Consider the following 22,510-nt stretch of genomic DNA (forward strand, 5'->3'; position numbering starts at 1 on the left):
ATTTCGCAGACCTGAATAAGGGCTCTGTGTAAGCTCAAAAGCAAGTTTCATAGAATCATAGAATACTAGAACTGGAAGGGACCCCGAGAGGTCATCGAGTCCAGTCCCCTGCTCTCTGAACATAAGAAGCTGATCCAATAAAAGAAATTACTCAGCCACTTTGACACTCCAAAGAGGATATCCATGTACCTGGGACCACAGTTACAGCCTCTTCCTTTCTGCCCCCAACGTGGGCACAGAAGAATGCGACAAAGTAGCATTACATTGGACCTGGATCCTGATCAGACAGTATCTCTTTTGGGGTATGTCTAGATTGCATGCCTCTGCTGACAGAGGCATGTAAAATAGGCTACCCAACATAGTCAATGAAGCGGGGATTTAAATATCCCCGGCTTCATTAAAATAAAAATGGCCGCTGCACTGTGCCGGCTCAGCTGATCGTCAGCAGAGCGTGCGAGTCAAGATGCGGATCGGTCGACAAGGGAACCCTTTGTCGACCACTCCCTTATGCCTCGTGAAACAAGGTTTTCAGGAGCGGTCAACAAAGGCGTCCCTTGTCGACCGATCTGCGTCTTGACTCGTGCGCTGTGCCAACGATCAGCTGAGCCGGCACAACACGGCGGCCATTTTTATTTTAATGAAGCCGGGGATATTTAAATCCCCGCTTCACTGACTATGTTGGGTAGCCTATTTTACATGCCTCTTTCAGCAGAGGCATGTAATCTAGATGTAACCCTGCAGACTAAACAAACCCAAATCCCTCAGTCTCTCCTCATAGGTCATGTGCTCCAGCCCCCTAATCATTTTGGTCACCCTCCGCTGGACCCTCTCCAATGCATCCACATCCTTTCTATAGTGGGGGGCCCAGAACTGGACACAATACTCCAGATGTGGCCTTACTAGAGCCGAATAAAGGGGAATAATCACTTCTCTAGATCTGCTGGCAATGCTCCTCCTAATGCACCCTGATATGCCATTAGCCTTCTCGGCTACAAGGGCACACTGTTGACTCAAATCCCGCTTCTCATCCACTGTAACCCCCAGGTCCTTTTCTGCAGAACTGCTACTTAGCCAGTTGGTCCTCAACCTGGAACAATGCTTGGGATTCTTCCATCCCAAGTGCAGGACTCTACACTTGTCCTTGTTGAATCTTGGGCCAGATTTTTTTTGGCCCAGTCTTCTAATCTGTGTAGGTCACTCTGGACCCTATCCCTGCCCTCTAGCGTATCTGCCTCGCCCCCCTAGTTTAGTGTCATCTGTGAACTTGCTGAGGATGCAATCCATCCCTTAACCAAGTCATTAATAAAGATGTTGAACAAAACCGGTCCTTGAACAGATCCTTGGGGCACTCCGCTAGAAATCGACCGCCAACATGACATCAAGCCGTTGATCAATACCCGTTGGGCCCAACAGTCTAGCCAGCTTTCTATCCATCTTACAGTCCATTTATCCAATCCATACTCCCTTAACTTGCTGGCAAGAATATTGTGGGAGACCGTATCAAAAGCTTTGCTAAAGTCAAGGTATATCACATCCACTGACTTTCCCATATCCACAGAGCCAGTTACCTCATCATAGAAGCTAATCAGATTGGTCAGGCAGGACTTGCCCTTCATGTAAATCATGTAAACAGTAATTCTCTTTAGCTTGACAACAGAGAATTGTCCAGTAAGAAGCTTACTCTATTGTCACTGAACTTTGAGATTAAGAAACTTTTTCTGAGAATGGGTACATTGTATCTTAAATGAAAGTAGACAATGTACAACCAACAAAGCTGACACAAGAAAAATGATGTCTGTCAAAATAAACATTTATAATCAGATTTCAGAATGATATGATCTGTGCTTGACTTGTGTAACCAAATAGAAGCAGAAAAAAATGTCTAAATAAAATATACATTGAGGAAGAATAATCTAAGTCATAGAAAAATACTCCATGGAAAGGAGAAATCTAGCAAGCAGCATGCTGAAAGAAAGATGACAATGAACAGGAAGTCAGACCTGTGTTTGGAACGCAAAATGAGCCCCAAAGGCCAAGGCAATATTGAGCTGCATATAAAGAGGCAATGAGATATCATGTCCCAGAGCCAGGAGGTAAATGTGCCTTCTTTGCTACCCCTTGTTATAGCTGCACTGGTAATATTGTGACCATTTCTGGCATCTAATTATCTGATGTTAAGAGGTTGGATAGAATTTAGTGCATACGGCCAAAATTTACCAGGGGGCTGGAGGAACAGACTTATGAGCAAAGATGAAAAGATATACACATATGTAGTTAGGCTAAGTGCTGACTAATAGAAAGTGAAGACGTGGTAACAGTCTATTTTTCTGAACTGCATAAAAATGAAGAGGATTTATTTTGACAGGTACAAGGGTGTATAATGAGGAGTAATGGGATGAAACTGCGATAATGATATTTACCCTAAATCAGAGGTGGCCAACCTAAATCTGAGAAGAAGCCAGAATTTACCAATGCACATTGCCAAAGAGCAACAGTTCTATGTCACCAGCCCCGATCATCTCCCCACCACTACTGTCAGCACATCCTGCCTCCTCCTCCCTCTCCCCCCCCCCGGGTTAATCCAGCCCTGTCCACAGCTAAGCAATGTGCTGCAAGGTGTGCTGGGAGTTTTTGTTCCCATGCTGCTGCCTTTCATTGGGGCCCTTGGACCTGCGCTACCAGCTATACCACTAGTCCCAGAATGCCCTGCACCATGCTGCGAGCTGCTCCAGCTGAAGTGGGCAGCAGCAGTCCCTCCCCTCACCGAAAGGAAATGGTTCAGGGAGAGGGCTCCCAGTGTTGCTGTGCTGATCGCGCTGGTAAGGGCTCCTGGCCCAGCCCTCCACCCCGAGTCTCCCCCACTCTGCTGGGGCGGCAGCAGCGCTGTGACTCCCGGCATTCTGACTATCCACGGGAACCTGGGCACCCTCTCTACCCTGCAGCTTTGAGCTGGGGATGCGAGTGTGCATGTGACCCCTTGGCCACCATCAGGGGCCAGCGCATGGGATGCTGGGTAACATGGCCAGTGCGCCGGATGCCCTCACGCCTGGAGGGCAGTAACAGTGGGGCTGGTTGCCACTCTTCCACCAGTGGGAATGGCCAGAAACTCCCTTGCTCCACCGCTCTATGGAGAGGGGAAGGGGTAAAGCACAGTTTGGGGGTAAGTTGTGGGGCAAATCCGGGTGCAATGAGGGAGCTAGTGGTGATTCTTGGGGAGTAGGAGCAGTAGGGTGCAAAGGTGGGGGTTGGGTGTCGGGGACAGAGGGAGGGAGGGGAGAATCTGTGTTGAAGGTAAGGATCAGGTATAGAGGGAGAGAGGGAGGGAAGAGTCTGAATTGAAGGTGGGGGCTGGTAGAAGGGTGGGAGGTGACAGCCTTGTATTGAAAGTAGGGGGTGGGCAAGAGGAGGGTGACTGAGGACAGCCCTATTGTGAAGGCGGTGGTTACCTGTGGAGAGGGGGTCAATAGGAAGGATGGGGTAGGGGTTTGAGGCTGGATTGTGGTGGCAAAAGATGGGCACCAGCAATTTTCCTCCCCATACTCCGCCCCAATAACTTTACTGTTTCATCTGAAGTTGTGTGGGATGGTGATGCAAAGAGAGAAATAGGCGAAACAAACTAACTTTTAAAAACATTTTATAAAGATTATTGTTCCAAAGTAGAAAATCCAGCTTTCAAAAATGTATTTACAAAACAACTTTGGGTGGAGGGGAGATGCAGGTGCTACTCCAGTGACCGCTACACCCGGGCTTAAAATGGCTCATAAAGGTACTAAAGATTAAGACCTTGTGTTCAGGTCTTTAGGCATGTCCTGAGCATTTAAACAAAAAAACACAAAACTAACAAACAAACCTTCCATACAAACCACATTCAAGGGTAATTCTAGGTGTATGGATGCTCATCCAGTTTGCTGTCTATAGGCTGAGTGAAGGTCTCACTCAAGCGTGGCTTCAAATATCATATTTTGGTTTTGAATAAATGTGTTCATTCCTATCCATGCAGTACTAGGCTTAACATGGCACAGTCACACGGGGTCCACACTCAGAAGAGGCCACAAAAAGTTAATCCAGCCCTGTGCATGGTATGTCCCAAGTGTACCATGCATCCTGGGAGAGTGGTTCCCTTAGGAGGTGGCTGGTCTCCCCAGGAATCCCAGAGGGCAGGGACTACCTGGACCAGGCATTTTTGTGATCTGCTGCTCATAGGCGAGCAGAGATGTCCCCATCGGATGCTGGGGAAGGATGCACCAGAGCTCTGCCTGGCTCCCGTGTTGAGCCTAAACCTGAAGAGCTTGCACGGGGAGGACTCTGCAGGCCTACGAGCGTTACTGGTCCACACCCTCGCCAGAGGTATGGGACCAGAGGCTGTTCACTCCCCTAGTCCCAGCTGTGAGTCAAATGGCACCACACTGGCATGAAGACATTCACCAAGAAAAATAAAGAAAACCAAACATCAGTCTCTAGATGTGATTTTTTGAGTTGGGAAAGCTCAGCAAGAGGAGCAGCCGGCTGATCCACCCACTTCCACCCGCTGACTTCACCAAGCTTCACAATCATCATTGCTAAGTACGGTAGGAAATTGTTTGTTTAAAATTGTGTAAGCCTTATACTGTATAGGTGTATAATGTCTTCTATCTGGCAAAAAAAATCCCTGGAACCAAACCCCAGCCCCATTTACATTCATTCTTATGGGGAAACTAAATTGGCTGATCATCGTTTCGCTTCAAGTCACACTTTTCAGGAACATAACTACAATGTTACCCTGATTTCAGGGTCATCGTCCAACTCCCAGAGTCCCAGCTGTGCATATTTATGGCATGTCCTGTATCACCATATGGAAGGGAGTGTTGTCTACTCTTGTGTCCAATTTGTTTTCAATGAGCACAGATGTCCCTTCAGGCCTAGTAACTGCAGATACCAATCGTGGGTGACAGGAGTTTCACATATCTGACAGCGCTGCCAAAACAAAGTCTGATTTTCACTCTCAACAAAGAATCCAAGTATGAGCAAGGCAATGGGAAATAAAGACAGCAAATAGCAGAGATCTAAGGGTACGTCTATGCTAGGAATGTAAATTCACCAATGTAATTACTGTGGGGATGCAAATCTCGATTGGCCTCCTTGGGTTGGTGGGGCGCGTCCGCACTAAGAACGCTTCCATGCCCCAAGAGAGGCAGCATGGGGAGCTGAAAGCCCAGTCTCCTGGCAGGTTTCCCCTTTCTCCCTGCTCCATCCTGGGAACCAGGGGAAGCTGCCTGGTGCTTCTTCCCACCCCCAGGAGTGGGATCCAGCTGCTCCATCTTTTCTGCTGCTGTCCCCCAACTGCTTCTTGCTGGGAGCTGGGCAGCCATGTGTGTTTTATAAATTCACAGTCTCAGAGATGCTGCAGGATGGCCTCCCACCAGCAGGCTCTCTCCATGTATAGGGTTTAACTGTAGGGTTTGATGTGAACGCTTTAGGGAGGAGAGCCAGCCATAGGACTGACCATGACAGTTTCCGATCATTCATCTTGTAGGGGCAATGGGGAAGGAGTTAAAGAAAGACCTTTGTCAGTTGGCTGAAGAGGACATGATTAATACAAATGCCTACGTTACCTTTGAAACAGCTGGGCATATGCACTAGGAGACTTCCCCAACAGCGCCTGACGTGCTGCCTGTTGACGCCTCTGCAGAGATGCTTCTTCCTGAGCAAGAAACATGATCCGTTTATTACAATAACTTACACATACAAACAGACCTTCCAAAAGGGCAGAGTCAATGGCCGGGACATTGCCGTCTCTGGCTAAGGCTGTGCCTCTGTCAGATCTCTTGTGCAGCTGTCTATGCCAATGGGATAGAGCTCTCCTATCGACTTAGTTAAATCACCTCCCATGAGGAGCAGCAGCTATGCTGGCCAGAGAAACTCTCCCACCAGCATGGTCCTGTGCCCACTTCCACTTAGGCCAGTGAAACTTACGTCACTCAGGGATGTGTTTCTTCACACCCCTGAGCATCATTTGAGTGTTTATTTATGCTAGGAAATGGCATTGTGTTATAACACATTAACTAACTAGGGCACTCACTGTAGATGGGACTTTTGTCTTTGAAGTCAAACCCGACTTTAAACATGGTAGTCCTCATTTAGAATGAATTCTTCACTACATCTGAGCTATGCTAAGATGTAGCAGAAACGGGTGACTGTAGAGAGCTGGTTGTGATACCTTGAGTCACTACCCCAGTGTAAATTAAAGCAAGAATAATCCCATTTTAATTTATGATGCTTGCATAAGGTTCCTGTCACCAGCAACAGACGGAGCATAGTAGAGTGTAGCGCCAATGCACTCCTGATATGTGGCTTTCCTTCCCCTCTTACTCCAAGGTCAGGGGAATAGTTGATGGTCAAAGCATCTCTGCCAACTTGACACCAGCTGAGATTCCTCCTATACAGAGGGAATTCTCTGCAGGAAATCTATGGCCACTCTCAGGCTACTGTGCACTCTAGCACAAGGTAGCCTTAGCAGATGGGAGAACTGAGTCCTGAGTTTCTAACCAGTGTGCTAGCTTAACATATGCTGCAGCATCATATAGCTTCCCAGTGCAGACAAACCCAGAGGCTACGTCTAGACTTCAAGCCTCTTTTGAGAGCATCTAGACTACAAGCAGCTTTTTCGAAAGAGAGTCTAGATGCTCTCTTTCAAAAAAGCATAGTTTGCATTCAATAGCGCCTTTTTTCGAAAGAGTACTTTCGAAAAAGGCGTTATTCCTCATAAAATGAGGTTTACCGCAATCGAAAAAACTGCCGCATTCTTTCAATTTACTTTCGAAAGAACGCGGCTGCAGTCTAGACGCATGTGAAGTTCTTTTGAAAAAAGGTTACCTTTTTTAAAAAACCCTGTAGTCTAGATACACCCAGAGTGAATAAGACAAGAGAAAGCTTAACAGAAAAACAACAGTCATCTTATAGTGACATCACCTCATGATGCTACAAGAAAGACCCCACACCACAATTTATCTGGTGACTCTGCATCTCCCATCCAGGAATGGCTCTCCAGATAGCAAAGGATGAACGACAAAGAGAGTCAGATTGCCTTGCTGAACATATCTATTCACAGATTGTTGTGAATTCCTTCCCTTTTGCTACTCTAGCTAGGCCCAGACCGACACAGATTTCAGGCAAATGTTTCAGACGGTATGCTCTTTGTAAAGATGCAATTCTTTCTGATATTTGTATGGATTGCAGGGCCTGGTTCTGAGCTGCCTTGCATCTTGTGTCGTTCATTATTTATACTTGTGCAACATTGGCATAATTTCACAAGTTGCAAGGGACATGGAATGTCATGGTTCTTTTCCTGGGCAGTAAGCTTTGCCTTTTATCCTGCTCCTGGATAGCCAGTGCTAGTTATTTAGTGCTCTTTCTCACTTTGTCATTCGACACACAGAAAACATGGAATGCAGTTGTAGCAGTTAGGCTACATGCATTAGTTGCCAAAAGTAAAGCAAATGGAACAATTCAGAGAGGATTTTACTTTAAACCATGAGAGACATATTTACAATCTTTTACCATTGAAACTTATCTGAATTACACTCATATTTCACCTTGGAGCACTTATTGCTTGAGACTTGAGTTAATCCTACTGAACTTCATCATACACATGAAAAAATATATTGGGCACTTTAAAGGCCTAGCAAATAACTTGGCAGATATTACCAGCAATGAACATGGAAACTAATAAAGAAAGTCTTTTAGCCACTGAAGAACTTAAAGCCCGGGTAAATTATAGCCACCTTCACAATAAAACATTTATCTCCCCAGCTTGACAAAATGTAAACTGTCAGCATAAGAGGCAATAAAGAGAGTGAGATATAAATCGCTGTGATACAGATGACAGCAGAAAGCTGCTGAAGTGAGAGAAACACAAGGCTTCTCCTTCAGCTTAAGGTAATATACATTCTGATGAAATAAACACTAAATGAAATGATACTTCTGAACTTATTTAACCCTACCCAGCACATCTGAAAGAGGAGAGGGTTCCACATCTGTGTAGCCCATTTTACAGTCATACCTTTCTCACTACTAAATAAAGCCTTTTTTTAAAGCCTTGGATAGCAGTGATTTTTTTCCTCTGTTCGATCCAGAATAAAAACTGTAGACCCCAGAGTTAGGTGTAGTTTGCTACAGATATAGAGATTGTGACAATAACTGTCCAGTAAGCCACACTATTCATCATTATGACATTATGGACCTGGAATGGAACATGTTTTGAAGCTTCCTTTTTTTTTCCTCCCACCATCACCATTGAAAAGAAGCATTAGAAATATCTTCTTCACAGCATCAACTCCACTGCTGCCTGCAAGGAGAGCGCATTAAAGTTCACCTGTAGGGAATAACCTTTAAAAAATGAAGCTTAGATTGCAAGCAATTTAAGCACAACTGTTGAATTACTGGGTCAAAACATTTAAAAAGCAGCATAGAAACATGTCTGAATTCAATCTCTAGTGGAAGACATGCCAAGCATGCAGCCGCTGAGGTGAACGAAGTTTTGTCATTGATTTCAATGGGAACAGGGTTGGGTTGTAAGCAGCTCTTGATATCCTGTTAGACAATGTCCTTGTATCTCATGGCATCACGTCCATTATTTATCCTGTATTTGGATTGTTTCCATGCATTCTTGTAAAAGTATATAGGGGCTGATCCTCATCTAACTTACACCACACAAATCAGGAACAACTCCAACAGAATGAGTGAAGTCACTCTGGTGTAAAACAGGTGTGAAAAGATTAGGGTTTCAGTTCCCTGCCTCAGTTGATGATGCTTACACCATTTTCTTTCAACTGCCTTCAGTAGGTACATTGGATTCTGGGAACTCCACGTCTGAGAAAATATTGACAAACTGAAAGGAGTTCAGAGAACAGCAGGAAAAATGATATGGGGAATCATCAAAGCATAAACATTCTGCTTATATGTTATACGTATATGCCAAATGTTAACATATATATTTGTTAGCATTCGATTAATGTTAAAATTAGAGCATTTCTCCCTTACCACTGGTGTTTTTTGTGCAGCAAGTTTGGCTGAGATTCTAGCAGAGTAGTTTTTGGCTGAAGAGTCTGAAAACTCATTGATGTCAGAAGGCAGGGTAATTTGTGTCTCTCCACTGGTTAAAGCTCTGTGATCGCCAAAAGACAGTGAGCTGGAATCTAGCAGAGAACAGGTATTGTTATTAATGCAACAAAACCCTTAGTGTAAGCTCTGGTTGCAAGTTGAAATCCTGTTTAAGAAGTTCCAGGCCTGCAGTTACAAAATAAACAAATACTTTTTGGCACTGTTCTAGCTTTGCAAATTATGAGAATGAATGATAAAAAGTTAAGATACTCAGTTTTGAGAAATATATCTTAAGGAATGGAATAAAAATACATAACACTTTTTGTAATTTATAGTAAAGAACTTTACAAATAGTAATCAATTCATCCTCAAAATACTTAGGGAAGTGTAGGCTCCCCAAAACACTTAAAAACAAAAACCAATGAGGGATACTGATGAAATATGGCATGTTGCTTTGATTAATTTTTTCCCTAAGATGCTAGCTATTAAGCATTGTTACTAGTCTTAAGCTATAGCTATGTTTGACCTACCTCACAGCCAGCAAATTTGAATCACTTCTGTCAGAATAATTTACATCTAAATTTTTATACAAACAGTTCACCTCTGAGTGTAAATATAACTACTTGCACTTTTACCTGACTTACAGGTAGTCACACATGCAACTAAATCAGATAGCTAGAGATGCAACTAATTCACTTTTTTCAAGCAAAACTGGAGAGTGCAAAACTATAGCGACAAATGGAAACACTGGGCTTCAGTTTAACGAACCAATTATCCCAAGTATAAATTTAAAATATAAAGATAACCCTTATGAATATTTATATTATGGTAGTGTTTGGAAAACCCAATCAGGACAAAAAACCCATTATAGTATGTGCTGAACAAAAGTAGCTCTCTCAAAGCACCCAAATCTAAAGAGAAGAGCAATAAATGAAGAGTGAAGGAGAGAGATAGAATTAAATGCACACACTCTTACACACACATATTTATACTTGTATATGTTTGGTTTTGTAACTGTGTAATAAATAAAAGCCAACTTTCCCCAAATGTCCCTCAGCCCAGCCATCACAAGTTGCTGATATACAGATGCTACAATTGTTAGTGATTAAAACAGGGGAGTTATGGCACCTGAGTTCTATTCTAGGTGCTGTAGATTATTTACTCAGCCTGATTTTCAGAGGCACTGAGGGCCCTCTACTCCCAGTGGGAATTCTGAGTGCTCAGAACCACCGACAATCATCCACAGGCCCAATGTCCCAGCTTTAAAATGCTGCAAAGTATGTATTACTATCCAGTGTAGAAAGACTTAATTAATAGATACAAAGCACTGAAATCCTTGGATGAAAGCTGCTATGTACAAGCAAAGTATTATCACCATTTGTGTACAGTAATTTCTTCTATAAAAAGTGTTTCAAAAGACGAGCTTTTCAATTTTCTCCCAGTGCCTTTACTCTGTACATGAAGAAAAGATCTCAAATGGTAATTAATGAAAAAAAAGAATTAACAACCTATCCTAATATCACAGAACCAATCTTTCCTCTGCAACTTTCTTACTAAAAATGTCCATATTAAAGTCAACCTTGAGGCAAACTTTTTAAAATAAATTATTTCACACAGTCCATAAGAAAAGACATTCTCTGCAGAACAAAGATAATTAAATTTATTTAAATTGCTATAAATGAAGCTGTAAGTGAATTTAACGATGCACAGTAAACTTAAAAGTTACTTTATAGAGTGCAAAATTACCAAACCCAGTACTATTAATAGAATTTCTGTAGCTAGTAACAAAGTACAAATTGACAAATTCCAAAATGTTTTAAAAAATTACTATTTTGTTAAAAGGAATGTCAGATGCTTTAGAGAGAACATATTATAATTAGATGGGACCCTCTTCTGTCCATAATCCTTCCACCTTGCTCTCCTTCCTGTGCCAAAAAGGCCCTAAGGTCTTAGCAGATAATAATGAAGTACAAGATACAGCATATATGGTAACTTGCTTCTCCAGAATCCAGTCATCCCCACAAGCCTTCTTTAACTTCCAACTAATGTGGGGATTTCTAGAAGTAAAAATTAAGACAGCCTAGAATGAGGTTAAATTTATTGGCTTCTTTATAAAGTTACCAGTCATGCTACTATCCAGCTGTTACAATCCATATTGAACTTTTTCATTCTCCACCGAGTAATAAACATGTATTAATTCTTTCAGGATATGAAATCACTTGATATGAAAATGTGATGAAGTTCTGCACTATTTTTCATGAACATTTTTGTGCCGGTCTTACGCTTACTTCAGATACGCATATCAAGGACTGCCACACCACTAAGGACAAAGTAACTCACATGTGGTTTTGCAGTGTAGCTGCACCAAAGCCAGGCTAACCTGGGTGCCTATTACCCTGGCTAACTCTGCAGTAAAGAATTACTGTTAAAAGGAAATTGGGATTACTGGCCAATGGCAAGAGGGATTCTGATTTGGAAAGGCTTCCTTCATAGCCCTGATCATCCCAAAGCAGGGAGGAAGATGAGTGTCCAGCCTCATAGCCCTTTTTCTCATTAGTCTGACAGGCACAACGATGTCAGCCAAGGAGAAATTGTTCTCCTATAGTCTTCCTAAAAAAACTTTCCCTGATGAGTGGGTATGTTACCTCAGTTTGTATGTTATATGTTTATTGGTTGTGCGGATGGGAAATTGTAGTGCTATGAGCGCTGTCCTGACCAGACAAAGGCAGTGAATCGAACTATCAATGCTAATTCGAACTAAGGAAGCCTGCCATAAGGGGGGGGGGTCCCGCCTTTTCCCTAGTTGCACATGGTACTAGTGCTCTGCACCCCATTCTAATTCTTTGCACTTGGTACCAAATTGCACCCCATTCTAATTGCTCTGCACTCGGCTCAAAATAGCTGCCCACGGTTCAGAATGTTATGCACCTCACCCGCAAAAGAGTGCACTCAGCACCTTTGGAATCTTCCCGCTGGAGAGTGCTAAAAATACCCCAGTTCAGTAGCAGTTCGGGTTCCCTTTTTTTTCCTGTTTGGGTTCCTGATTGCGTTTGGTTCTGCGTATGTCTCTCTGTAGTAGCATGAATGGTGGGTTGGAGGTGTGAGAGCAAGAGCCTGGACAGTGTAGTGTTGGTGTGAGTGTGGTGGGTGTTTTGGGTTTTCTTATTTACCTGTGGAGAATTCCCGGGGGAAACCTGTCGGATCCCATTGGATTATCATTGGAGAGCGGAAGGCCTTCGATCCATAGTCCACTCCTCATCTACCGCCCGACCAGAAGGCAGATCCTGCGACATCAAGGGATCTCCTCACTGTTCCTCTGCCACGGCTTGCAATTAGCCAAGGCATAGAGGTCGTGAGCGTCTCAGCTATCTTAGGCCACAAGTGTGCGTGTAAAGTATAATACTATTGTTTGTCTAGGGGTCTTTACTGTCTGCTTTATCTTCGGGGATTGGGTATTGAGTTGCTGTTACATGCTGTCCTATATTTTAAATTGACAATATATGGTTTGGCCCTAAATTGAGACTCGGAGTTTTATTTGAAAACCACGCACCGGTGACAGATACGGTAACGAGTAATCGGCCTCAGGCGATCCCTTCTTCTGGGACTTGGGACATTTATCATCCATAATCTATGCCAGGGCGTGTCCAAAATTAGGTTCTAACTTATTCGTTACTGCGTCCCAGGGTAACAGGTGTTTATCAGCTGGGGAGTCACAGTCAACATTAGTATCACACTAGTATCTTCCCAGCATTGTTCTCCCAAGTCAGTTGCCATATAAAGTAACTGGAAAGAGCAGCATCATGGACTCAGTTACTAAGGAGAAAGGTAGTGAGAGAGGCACATTACTCAGTGGGAGGCCAGTAATCATGGAGGCAACCTCTCACAGTAAGGGCACAAAGGCTTTGAATTGACGAGTAATTAATAATACTCTCCTAATAATGTTGGTGTTGGTTCCTGACTGGCACAGCTGAAAAGTCACATACAGTACCTGTGAGTGCTTTGCCATCCAAGACCTGACTGCTGTCCAAATCCGAAGGCTGTGCCATACCGAGGTATTCCTTTATGAGGCGACTCAGCTTTGCATATGCCTCATCACAATCATCTACAGGAAACAGGCGGGAGGTAAACGAACAACCATGCACCAGCATGAAGTTATATCAACACAGAAGTCAGAGATGCAAATTTTGTGTTAGCTCACCCAGTCCATCCCCCTACCAGTCCTGGCTTGTTCTCCGCAATACGTTCTCTAGGGAACGTGTTCCCAATCTACCTGTAAATGTTCTCTTGGGAGATTAATCCAGAGCTTACTACTATAATGAAACTTCCTAAATTCAGCTACATTCTAAATTCCTATAGTCAACCTGACTGGCTCCAGGTGCCCTTGACAATAATTAAAAATATCATTGTAATAATAATTCACAAGGCCAGCCATTTCATTTAAGCTCTAGCTCCAAAACCACCCCCAGCAATGACAAGGCAAAAATCCCCCTATCCCACCACTTGCTACCCTCCCTCATAATTTTCCCTCACTCCCTAAATTCCTAGGTGAAAACACTAGTTTCACACCATATCGCAAAGATCAACAGATACAATTATTTTACAGCAAAGAGGTGATCAAGTTTCAAAGTAGATGGGTCCTCACAGAGAAGGCCTTTGCAGCAGCCTCCTCTCTTTGTGCCCCTGCTGACTTCTCTGGTAATATGACACAGGGTTAAAAGGTAGACACGCCCCCAGGTCATGCGGGGCCTCAGAGAACAAAAATGACACCGAACTCCACTCAGGCCTTCTACATGCAGCCCCCCCCCCACCACCTTTGCTGCCTCTGTATCAGCACCATGGAGCCACCTGTCCTCCCCCCCATGCTGCTGTCTCTGTGGGTACGTCTAGACTACAGGGTTTTGTTGACGGAAGTTTTCGACAAAACTTCTGTCGACATAGAGCGTCTAGACACATTCAGTTGTCGACAAAGCAAGCTGCTTTGTCGACAAAACCCTGTAGTCTAGACGCAACCCTACAGGCAATAACACCTTCTGTCGACAGAAGGTGTTATGCCTCATAAAATGAGGTTTACCAGTGTCGACAAAACTGCTGACTTCTGTCGACATTATGTCGACAGAACTCAGCGGTAGTGTAGACGCAGGTATAGTTTTGTTGACAAAAGTCCACTTTTGTCGACGAAACTCAGTAGTCTAGACGTACCCTGTATCAGTGGCAGCAGCACTGGGTGGGGGCAGGCGGGAGCCAATATGCATAGGGAGCTGGATTTTAAGTCAGCTCTCTGAACATGCCAGTTCCCGTGGAGCCGTCTGGTCCCCATTTGCTGACTCCCACAGAGGCAGCAGCATGGGGATGGGGTCAGGCAAGAGTTGATATTCATGGGAAGCCAGCTTAAAAGCCGGATCCCACCTGCCATTCTGGCTGTGTCTACATTGGCATCCCTTTCCGGAAAAGGGATGCTAATGAGACATTTCGGAAATGCAAATCCGCAGGGGATTTAACTATCCCCCGCTGCATTTGCATTTACATGGCTGCCGCTTTTTTCTGGCTCGGGGTTATACCGGAGAAAAGCGCCAGTCTAGACGCGATTTTCCGGAAAATAAGCCCTTTTCCGGAAGATCCCTTATTCCTACTTTCAAGTAGGAATAAGGGATCTTCCGGAAAAGGGCTTATTTTCCGGAAAATCGCGTCTAGACTGGCGCTTTTCTCCGGCAAAAACCCCGAGCCGGAAAAAGCGGCAGCCATGTGAATGCCAATGCTGCGGGGGATATTTAAATCCCCCGCGGATTTGCAATTCCGAAGTGTCTCATTAGCATCCCTTTTTCGGAAAGGGATGCCAATGTAGACACAGCCTCTGAGTGTAAACATGTAACTGCTGAAAAAAATCAGTGGTTGCATGTTTACAAAAATAAACGTTTGCTAACATCCCTAATACTTACCTGGAGGCCAATGCTCTGGAAAGCAATCTTCTGGGGTTTGATATAGCAGATCTAGTAAGAACCTGCTACATGGAATGCTGATGGTGCTCCTGTCAACCCCAGTACTCCACGGGGTTGCAAGGAGTATGGGAAGTCCTCCCACAGCGGGGCCATCGCAGAAATTCAATTCAAGGTAAACTGGCTTAATCTGACGAAGTGGGTCTTTGCCCATGAAAGCTTGTGCTCCAATATATCTGTTAGTCTATAAGGTGCCACAGGACTTCTCGTTGTTCTTGCAGATTCAGACTAACACAGCTACCCACTGATACTTGGCTCAAGCTATGCTATTCTCATAGCTGTAGGTGCGTATCAGGGTGTATCTACAATGGAGGGTTTTTTTCTGGAAAAATGGCCATTTTTCCAGAAAAAACTACATTCATGTCCACACTGCAATTGCATTCTTTCAACAGAAAGTCAAAAGAATGGAGGGTTTTTTCCGACAGCAGTAAACCTCTTTCTACGAGGAAGAAGCCTTTTTCCGAAAAAGCTTCTTCGGAAAAAGGAGTGTGTGGATGCAGAAGAGTGTTTTTTCAAAAGAAGAGGCCTCCAGGAAAAAGCACAGGTGCCCTGGTGGCCACTCCATCCACAATAATCACAACTGAAATGCGAGAGTGTCCATCCTGTATGGACACGATCTTTCAAAAAAGCAGGTCGCTTTTTCAATGCGCTTTGGCAGTGTGGATGCTCCCTTTCGGAAGAAGCTTTTCTAGAAGATCTCTTCTGGAAAAACTTCTTCCAAAAGAAGCCTGCAGACTAGACATAGCCTCTTAAATCCAATTTCTCCCCCAGCGTAGACCAGGCCTCAGACACCAATAGACACTTAGGTACAGATACTCAAAGGATCTGAATACCTTCGAGGATTTGGGCTTTAGTGCAGATCACAGAACTTCAGTGTAACAGCCTCACAAGACATACTGCTAAACAAATGTGTAGCTGAATTCTATACCAGGTTCAGTTTCTTGATGGACTAAAGATATAGCTAGTACACAATGCAGTAATTCAGTCTTGCAGTGACAAGACACAAATCTGCAATCTTTTATGTCTCCTGGGTAAGAATTAGCTGCATTCCATTACTAGCAGATACAAACCTGCTACTTTGAGCATCAATTTGCCTTCCCTAGGTTTTGGTTCAGCGATTACTCCATAGCAGTTTTGAGGTATCCATTGGCATCTTGCTGGGTAATCAGATTCTTGGTACAAAAGAAGTTAACTCACCCATGTTAATTACCGCATCAAAGTATCCTGGAAAATCTTGATTTATTTTGATATACATGTCCACTCTGGAGACTGCAGTTTCAATCTCTGGCCTACTAAACAGCCCCTTCCTCCGTAGATGTCCCTCATATTTTTCTTTGTTCATTGGTATTAATAGGATATAGCGAGGTTCAAAGTAGGTATTTTTCAAACTTTGCACACCCTTTAAGATTAGAGAGAAAGCACCCAGTAAGGATTTATTCCTGAAACTCAGTGACGACTTAGTAATGTATTGTGTTCATAACAACTCCTTACTTATATCACAAACGACTATATTTATCACTGTTGGTAAGTTAGTTAAGTCTTTGGCCTTCAAGATCTGGCATCAAATTAATCTCACAGTGAGCGAGTACAGTTCCCAGGAAACCTATAGCTCATTGCTGATTTAAAGCATCCTGATTTTTTAAAACTGTCTGTTAACTGTTGCTCCTGTTAAACGCTATCCTGCCCCTTTTGTTTTGTATATTGGAAGTCATAAGATTGCATTTCTTATAACTATTTTCTAACAAATTTACACCCTCACATGTAACTTTCACCACCACTGAATTTACTCCTTGCATTTTTACAATGAACTTCAAAATCTTCTTCTCAATCAGAATGTCTGATGCCGAGGACTCTGATAACTTTCAGAGAATGAAGGTTTATTAAACCACAGTAGTTTATGATGGTAAGTGAATGGAGTTTGAATTTCTGGCCACATCCATTGATATTCTACATAAGTGGGACATTACACCTGGACTAAACATACCTGAATAGCATTAAACAAACAAAACGTGACATTTATAGAGGATCCCACAGCACTTGGTGCAGATCAACTGTCTTTTACGTTTAAAACCAAATTCTGCACATGTGGCTGTGTATGGTGAAGGGAGGAAGGCTAATCTGTAAGGGCAGACTAAACTGCAGCCCCGTGCTCTGGGTAGCATATAGGCTGCTGCATCCTGACTTCTCCCACAACCATGTAGGATATACAAATTCCCAAAGGCAAAGGTGAGAAGACAGAGCTTCTGGTGAAAATACTCTCTCCTGTCAATTTAATAATTTGCAGCATTCAGTCAACATAGTGCTGGGTTAAAGTTGGTCATTAGGGGTGTAGATTTTTCACACCTCCGAGTGACCTATTTATAAGCAGGTAAGCATGTAGCATAGACCTGGCCTTACTTACATATGCCCCTGAAATAAAAAGGGATAGGAGGGTGGCACACCAGGGCTGTGTCCAGACTCCATGCCTCCGTCGACGGAGGCATGTAGATTAGCCAGATCGGAAGAGGGAAATGAAGCCGCGATTAAAATAATCGCGGCTTCATTTAAATTTAAATGGCTGCCCCGATCTGCCGATCAGCTGTTTGTCGGCAGATCGGGAGAGTCTGGACGCGATGCCCCGACAAAGAAGCCTTTCTTCATCGACACAGGTAAGCCTCGTGAAACCAGGTTTACCTGTGTCGATGAAGAAAGGCTTCTTTGTCGGGGCATCGCGTCCAGACTCTCCCGATCTGCCGACAAACAGCTGATCGGCAGATCGGGGCAGCCATTTAAATTTAAATGAAGCCGCGATTATTTTAATCGCGGCTTCATTTCCCTCTTCCGATCTGGCTAATCTACATGCCTCCGTCGAAGGAGGCATGGAGTCTGGACACAGCCCAGGTGGCGAGAATGGATAGATGCAAGGAACCTCTGTGGTTTGCAATAAGCTCGGTCTACAAAAGCAACAGAGTGTGCCTTCTAATGTAAAACACGTCAAAATCTCAAACTGTGACATCACTAAAATGAGGGGTGGCAATGGGGAGGCCAACAGGGTTTGAAACTGAAGATATATCTGAAAAACAGGATTGAAACTTAAATTGTATGTCTAATGTGCACATGCAGCCATTGCAATTCTACGTGCTAATGGGGGTAATTCTATGCATCAATGGCCATGTAAACAATGGATGGGTCCTGAAAGTGCCCTGGAACATTTCCCCTCACTGTGTTGCAGAATACAACAGGAATTTCATTGCCAAATTTTACCACCTAACAGTGCAGAAGTGATAAATGAAAGGGAATTAAATGGCTCAAATTTTTAGCCTCAGCTCAAGACCCATAATTAAAACATTCTTTCAATAGGGTGAATCACTTAATGATTGTCATCAACAGGTAGAGTCCATAGCTAAGCAGACTGCTGCATAATTATGACACACTTTAGAACTCTGGCATCAGAGGACTTTCTTAACTAGCTGCCTACAATACTGCTGTTGATAATATCCAATAAAGGCACAAGTAACTTCCCTATTCATATACAGGCCCTAATGTCTCCATCATTTAGTTATACACCTAGTCAGAGAAGCATTCAAGCTTTATGAGGCTCATCCCACTCTGTCACGTCCATTTTATCTTCACTTATGAATTTATGGTGCTAGTCTGTGAGAAGCTGAACATCCTCAATGCCTGTTGAAGTCAACGGGATTAGAGGATGCTAATACCTCACAACAGACACTCAGGTTGCTAGATCAGACCATTTCATTGTATCCCTTTGACATAGAACTACTGATATAGAGTGTCTTGCACATTTCTGGCAATATATGCACGATTGATAATAAACTAATCCCACTGAACCTTGTAGGCACCTAAACTTACACAGTGCCTAAGTTTTTGCAATAAAAAGTTCCCTGGGCACCAATGTTTCTGCCTTTGTGCATGCACACTGCTGCTTCCTGCCAGGCCCCAAGTCCCAGAGCAATCTACGACCCAAGTGAAGAAAGCTGTTTGGCTACCTCACCACAGGCAGGGTCTGGTTCAGTAGGAGTGCTCAGAGGTAGCCTAGAAAATTGGGCTCTTCAGGCAAATTGACACAAAACAGCCAGAGAAGGCATAACTTTTAGATGCCTGGTTCAAGTCCTCCTTCCACCTGAGAGGGAGAAGGGAATTAGAATGAAAATCTACCACCACTCGAGTGAGAGCTCTATTCACTGAGCGATGGGCTAGTCTCTTGTTGAAGCTGTTCTGCTGTGGATCAATAATTAAAGAGTCACGTGGGCCAGAGAAAGGAAGTGAGTGAGAGAAGGCAAGCACGAGAATGACTCTATAGCTCAGTGGCTGGTGCATTCACTCAAGGTATGTCTACGCTGCAGGCTAAAATCGAGTTAAGCTACACAACTTCAGCTGTATTAATTGCATAGCTGAAATCAAAGTAACTTAACTTGCCTTTTGGCGCTATCTACACAGCAGAAAGTTGAAGGGAGAATACTCTTCCTTCAGCTTCCCTTACTCCTCATGAAATGACGGTTACAGAAGTTGGAATAAGAAGCCTGTTTCGAAATAACAGGCTTGCTGTGTAGACATGCACACTGCTATTTTGAAATAATGTGAGTTATTTTGAAATAAGCGTGCAGTGTAGACATAGGGTATGGGAGAACCAGGCTCCACTCAGCCTACTCCTAAGACTCTGTACTTATTGATCTAAAAGCTTCAATGGTAGAGACTGAGTGAAGCACATAACAGAACATCCCATAGCCCAGAGATAACAGCACATACCCAAGAGGTGGCAGATCTCAGTTCAGATCTCTTTGTCAAGTGGAGGGAGGATTTGAACCAGGTGTCTTCCACATCTAAAATGAGTACCCTAATCATGGGCATATGAGTTATAAGCAACATAGATATCTATTTCTTTGAGGGACTTAGGACACACTCCTCTGGTCATCTTCCTCTGCCTAGTTTAGGCATCTCCTTGCCTTGTACGATAGCTTTTGTGAACTGTATTCCTAGGCTCCTATCTCTCCCCATTTATTGTATGAGGAGCCTAGGCACCTAACTAAGGCCAGTTCTACACCAGACCCAGAAGGTCAGCTTAAGGTACGCAACTCCAGCTACGTAAATAACATAGCTGGAGTCAACATACCTTAAGCAGAGCTTGGCGCAGCTTCACAGTGGGAGGCTGACAGGAGTAAATGTTCCCATCAGTTTCTTTTACTCCTTGAAACTGCGAAGAGAACCTGTGCCAACTGGGGGCATCCTCAGTGTCTGATTTAGCGGTCTTTACTAGACCTGCTAAATTGAATGCCAGAAGATCGATCTCCAGCACAGCAAGTAGAGACATGGCTTTAGGGTTTGTGAATCACAGTGTGTTCCTATGATTTTTCTAGGTTCCCAAAAGTTGGGGTGTTTTGATGTTCAGCTCAGTGACATCTAATCCCTTTGGTACATCCAGGCCTAAGTAACCTGCCCAAAGTCAAACAGGAAGTCTGTAGCAGAGCGGGGAACTGAACGTGGGTCTCCCAAGTCCTAACTTAATGTGCTAACCACTGGATCGTCCCCCTCCCCCCCACATACACACACGAGAGGAATTCTCATAATGAGAATGATTTAATTAGAGCAGAAACAACAATGCAAATTTTATTCTTTTGGACTGATAATGACCATGTTTCCACGTTTTATTTTTTTGACAATGCTATAATGAGTAAGTAATAGTAATGCCTACCTCTATTTCCAAATGAACACAGCTTGCCAATCCCTCTCTGGCTATGGATTCTACAGTGTCTCTTCCTAATCCATAGTAGTGGCTGCTATATTTATAGGTTGCAATAAATTTCCCCTGAAATTAAAATGGTGATGTGTCATGACAATGGAAAGACTGTAATGAAAACATCTTGCCTAAAGAAGCACAGTAAAAGCGATTGTTCTAGACTCCTTCGGTTACCATTAGTATACAGCTCCACAAAGCCTAAATCATCCGTGATAACAAGGCCACGCGGGGTGCAAAACTTGCAGAGAACAGCAAAGAACAGGCTTCCAAGGTGCAGGCTTGTACATTGTTTGTGAGTAATAAAACATCAGCGCCTTGAAAACAAGCAGCTGACAGGTTACAACTTTACATTGGTTATTCATTCACTCTGCAAAGAAGCACAATATCCAAAGCAAGGGGCATCTTCCTTTGACAGTGCATCAAAATGAATGGCAGCACAGGATAAAAGAGAAGATACCAAAGAGGAAAGTGGATACACAGAGTAAACCTGCAAGGAGAACATGTACTTGGGAAGTAATTTTCAACAGTGAAACTTGGCAAATAAAGCTTTGGTGCCCAAAAGTGTGTGTCCAAAGATATTCTTTGGAAATTAAACAATGCTGTCCTTGAGAAGTAAACACTAAACTGCAGCTCAATGGCTTATGAAGGTGTAGGGTCCTCTGCTTGTGTCTGTACCAATTAATTGCTAACATTGACTTTTTGAGCCCAAACTGTTTTGAGAGTACAGCGATGCACCAGAAGCAGTAGCTGGAGACATTCTGTCTAGAGAGGGAAGAGAGACTGGTACAATGCCTCCAAGGACAATCCTGTGCCCTTTAAATCTTGTGTTCCCCACAGGGCTCCTAGAAGATTGAGACACATGGCAGGACCCTATCCGCAAGCCTCCTTTAGGTTTTCTAGTCCCACTATCCTTCACACAAACAACAGACAGTGTACTCATATATGCAAATAATCAATTATTTATCAATATTACAGTAGCACCTAAAAACTCCAACGGATCTATGTGCCCCCACTGTAAAAAGTACTGTAGCTAAACATAGTATGACGGGGTGGTCCAGCCCCGCACTGGCCAAGGAGGGAGCCAGCTGGGCTAGCCCTGCCCCCGCAGCAGTCTGGGCATGCTCCAACTGCAGGCCAAGTATAAAGGCCAGAGAAACAGCTCAGTTAGGGCTGGCCTCCGGGGAGGGAGGAGCTCCAGCCCAACCTCCAGAGCCACAGCTGGACCTGCCGCTAGTGCATGAGCCGCCGTTCCCGTTCCTGTGCTGAGCGCACCTGCAATGCCGACCCCGGGGGGCTGCCCACCCCGCCATGGTGGACAACCCCTTCGCTGCTGCGCCAGACCTGCTGATGGCATGGTTGCCGCCAGCCCAGTGTCTGCAGGTGGGGTCTCCATCAGCCACGGGGCTGGGGTAGGAAGCAATCCAGGGCAAGGGGCAGGGAACACCCCGGTGGGCTCGGTGCGTTTCGGGGAGAACTCCCCGCCAAGCCAGTGGTGGGAATCACCCACCACTAAAAGGGTCCTGGGTTGGGGTCTGGTGGAGAGGAAAGACCCGGACCCCCTACCCCATCCACCCAGAGCGTGGACTAGGCCTCAGGGCCCGCGTTTGTGCTGGACTAGGCCTCCAGGCCCGTGAGTGTACTGCCCGACTCCAGGGCCAAGCAGTGCAGGGTGGGGGCACCCCGTGACACATAATAAGAGACAGTC

The 22,510-nt window shown here is 44.2% G+C and overlaps 1 protein-coding gene across 1 annotated transcript in view; it reads right to left on the reverse strand.

Annotated features, from left to right (window-relative positions):
• The window catches only part of LRGUK (leucine rich repeats and guanylate kinase domain containing), an 87,435-nt gene that overhangs the window by 15,182 nt on the left and 49,743 nt on the right, over nucleotides 1–22,510 (reverse strand). Inside the window, exons 13-17 of the mRNA XM_075925630.2 lie at nucleotides 20,761–20,874; nucleotides 16,269–16,470; nucleotides 13,067–13,180; nucleotides 9,019–9,173; nucleotides 5,592–5,680 (exon numbers count right to left, since the gene is read on the reverse strand). Of these exons, the coding sequence (XP_075781745.2) occupies nucleotides 5,592–5,680; nucleotides 9,019–9,173; nucleotides 13,067–13,180; nucleotides 16,269–16,470; nucleotides 20,761–20,874 (674 nt within the window). The remainder of the gene's footprint in view (nucleotides 1–5,591; nucleotides 5,681–9,018; nucleotides 9,174–13,066; nucleotides 13,181–16,268; nucleotides 16,471–20,760; nucleotides 20,875–22,510) is intronic.

This window comes from Pelodiscus sinensis, chromosome 1, assembly GCF_052426305.1.
Source record: "Pelodiscus sinensis isolate ZL-2025 chromosome 1, ASM5242630v1, whole genome shotgun sequence".
Lineage (NCBI taxonomy): Eukaryota > Metazoa > Chordata > Testudines > Trionychidae > Pelodiscus > Pelodiscus sinensis.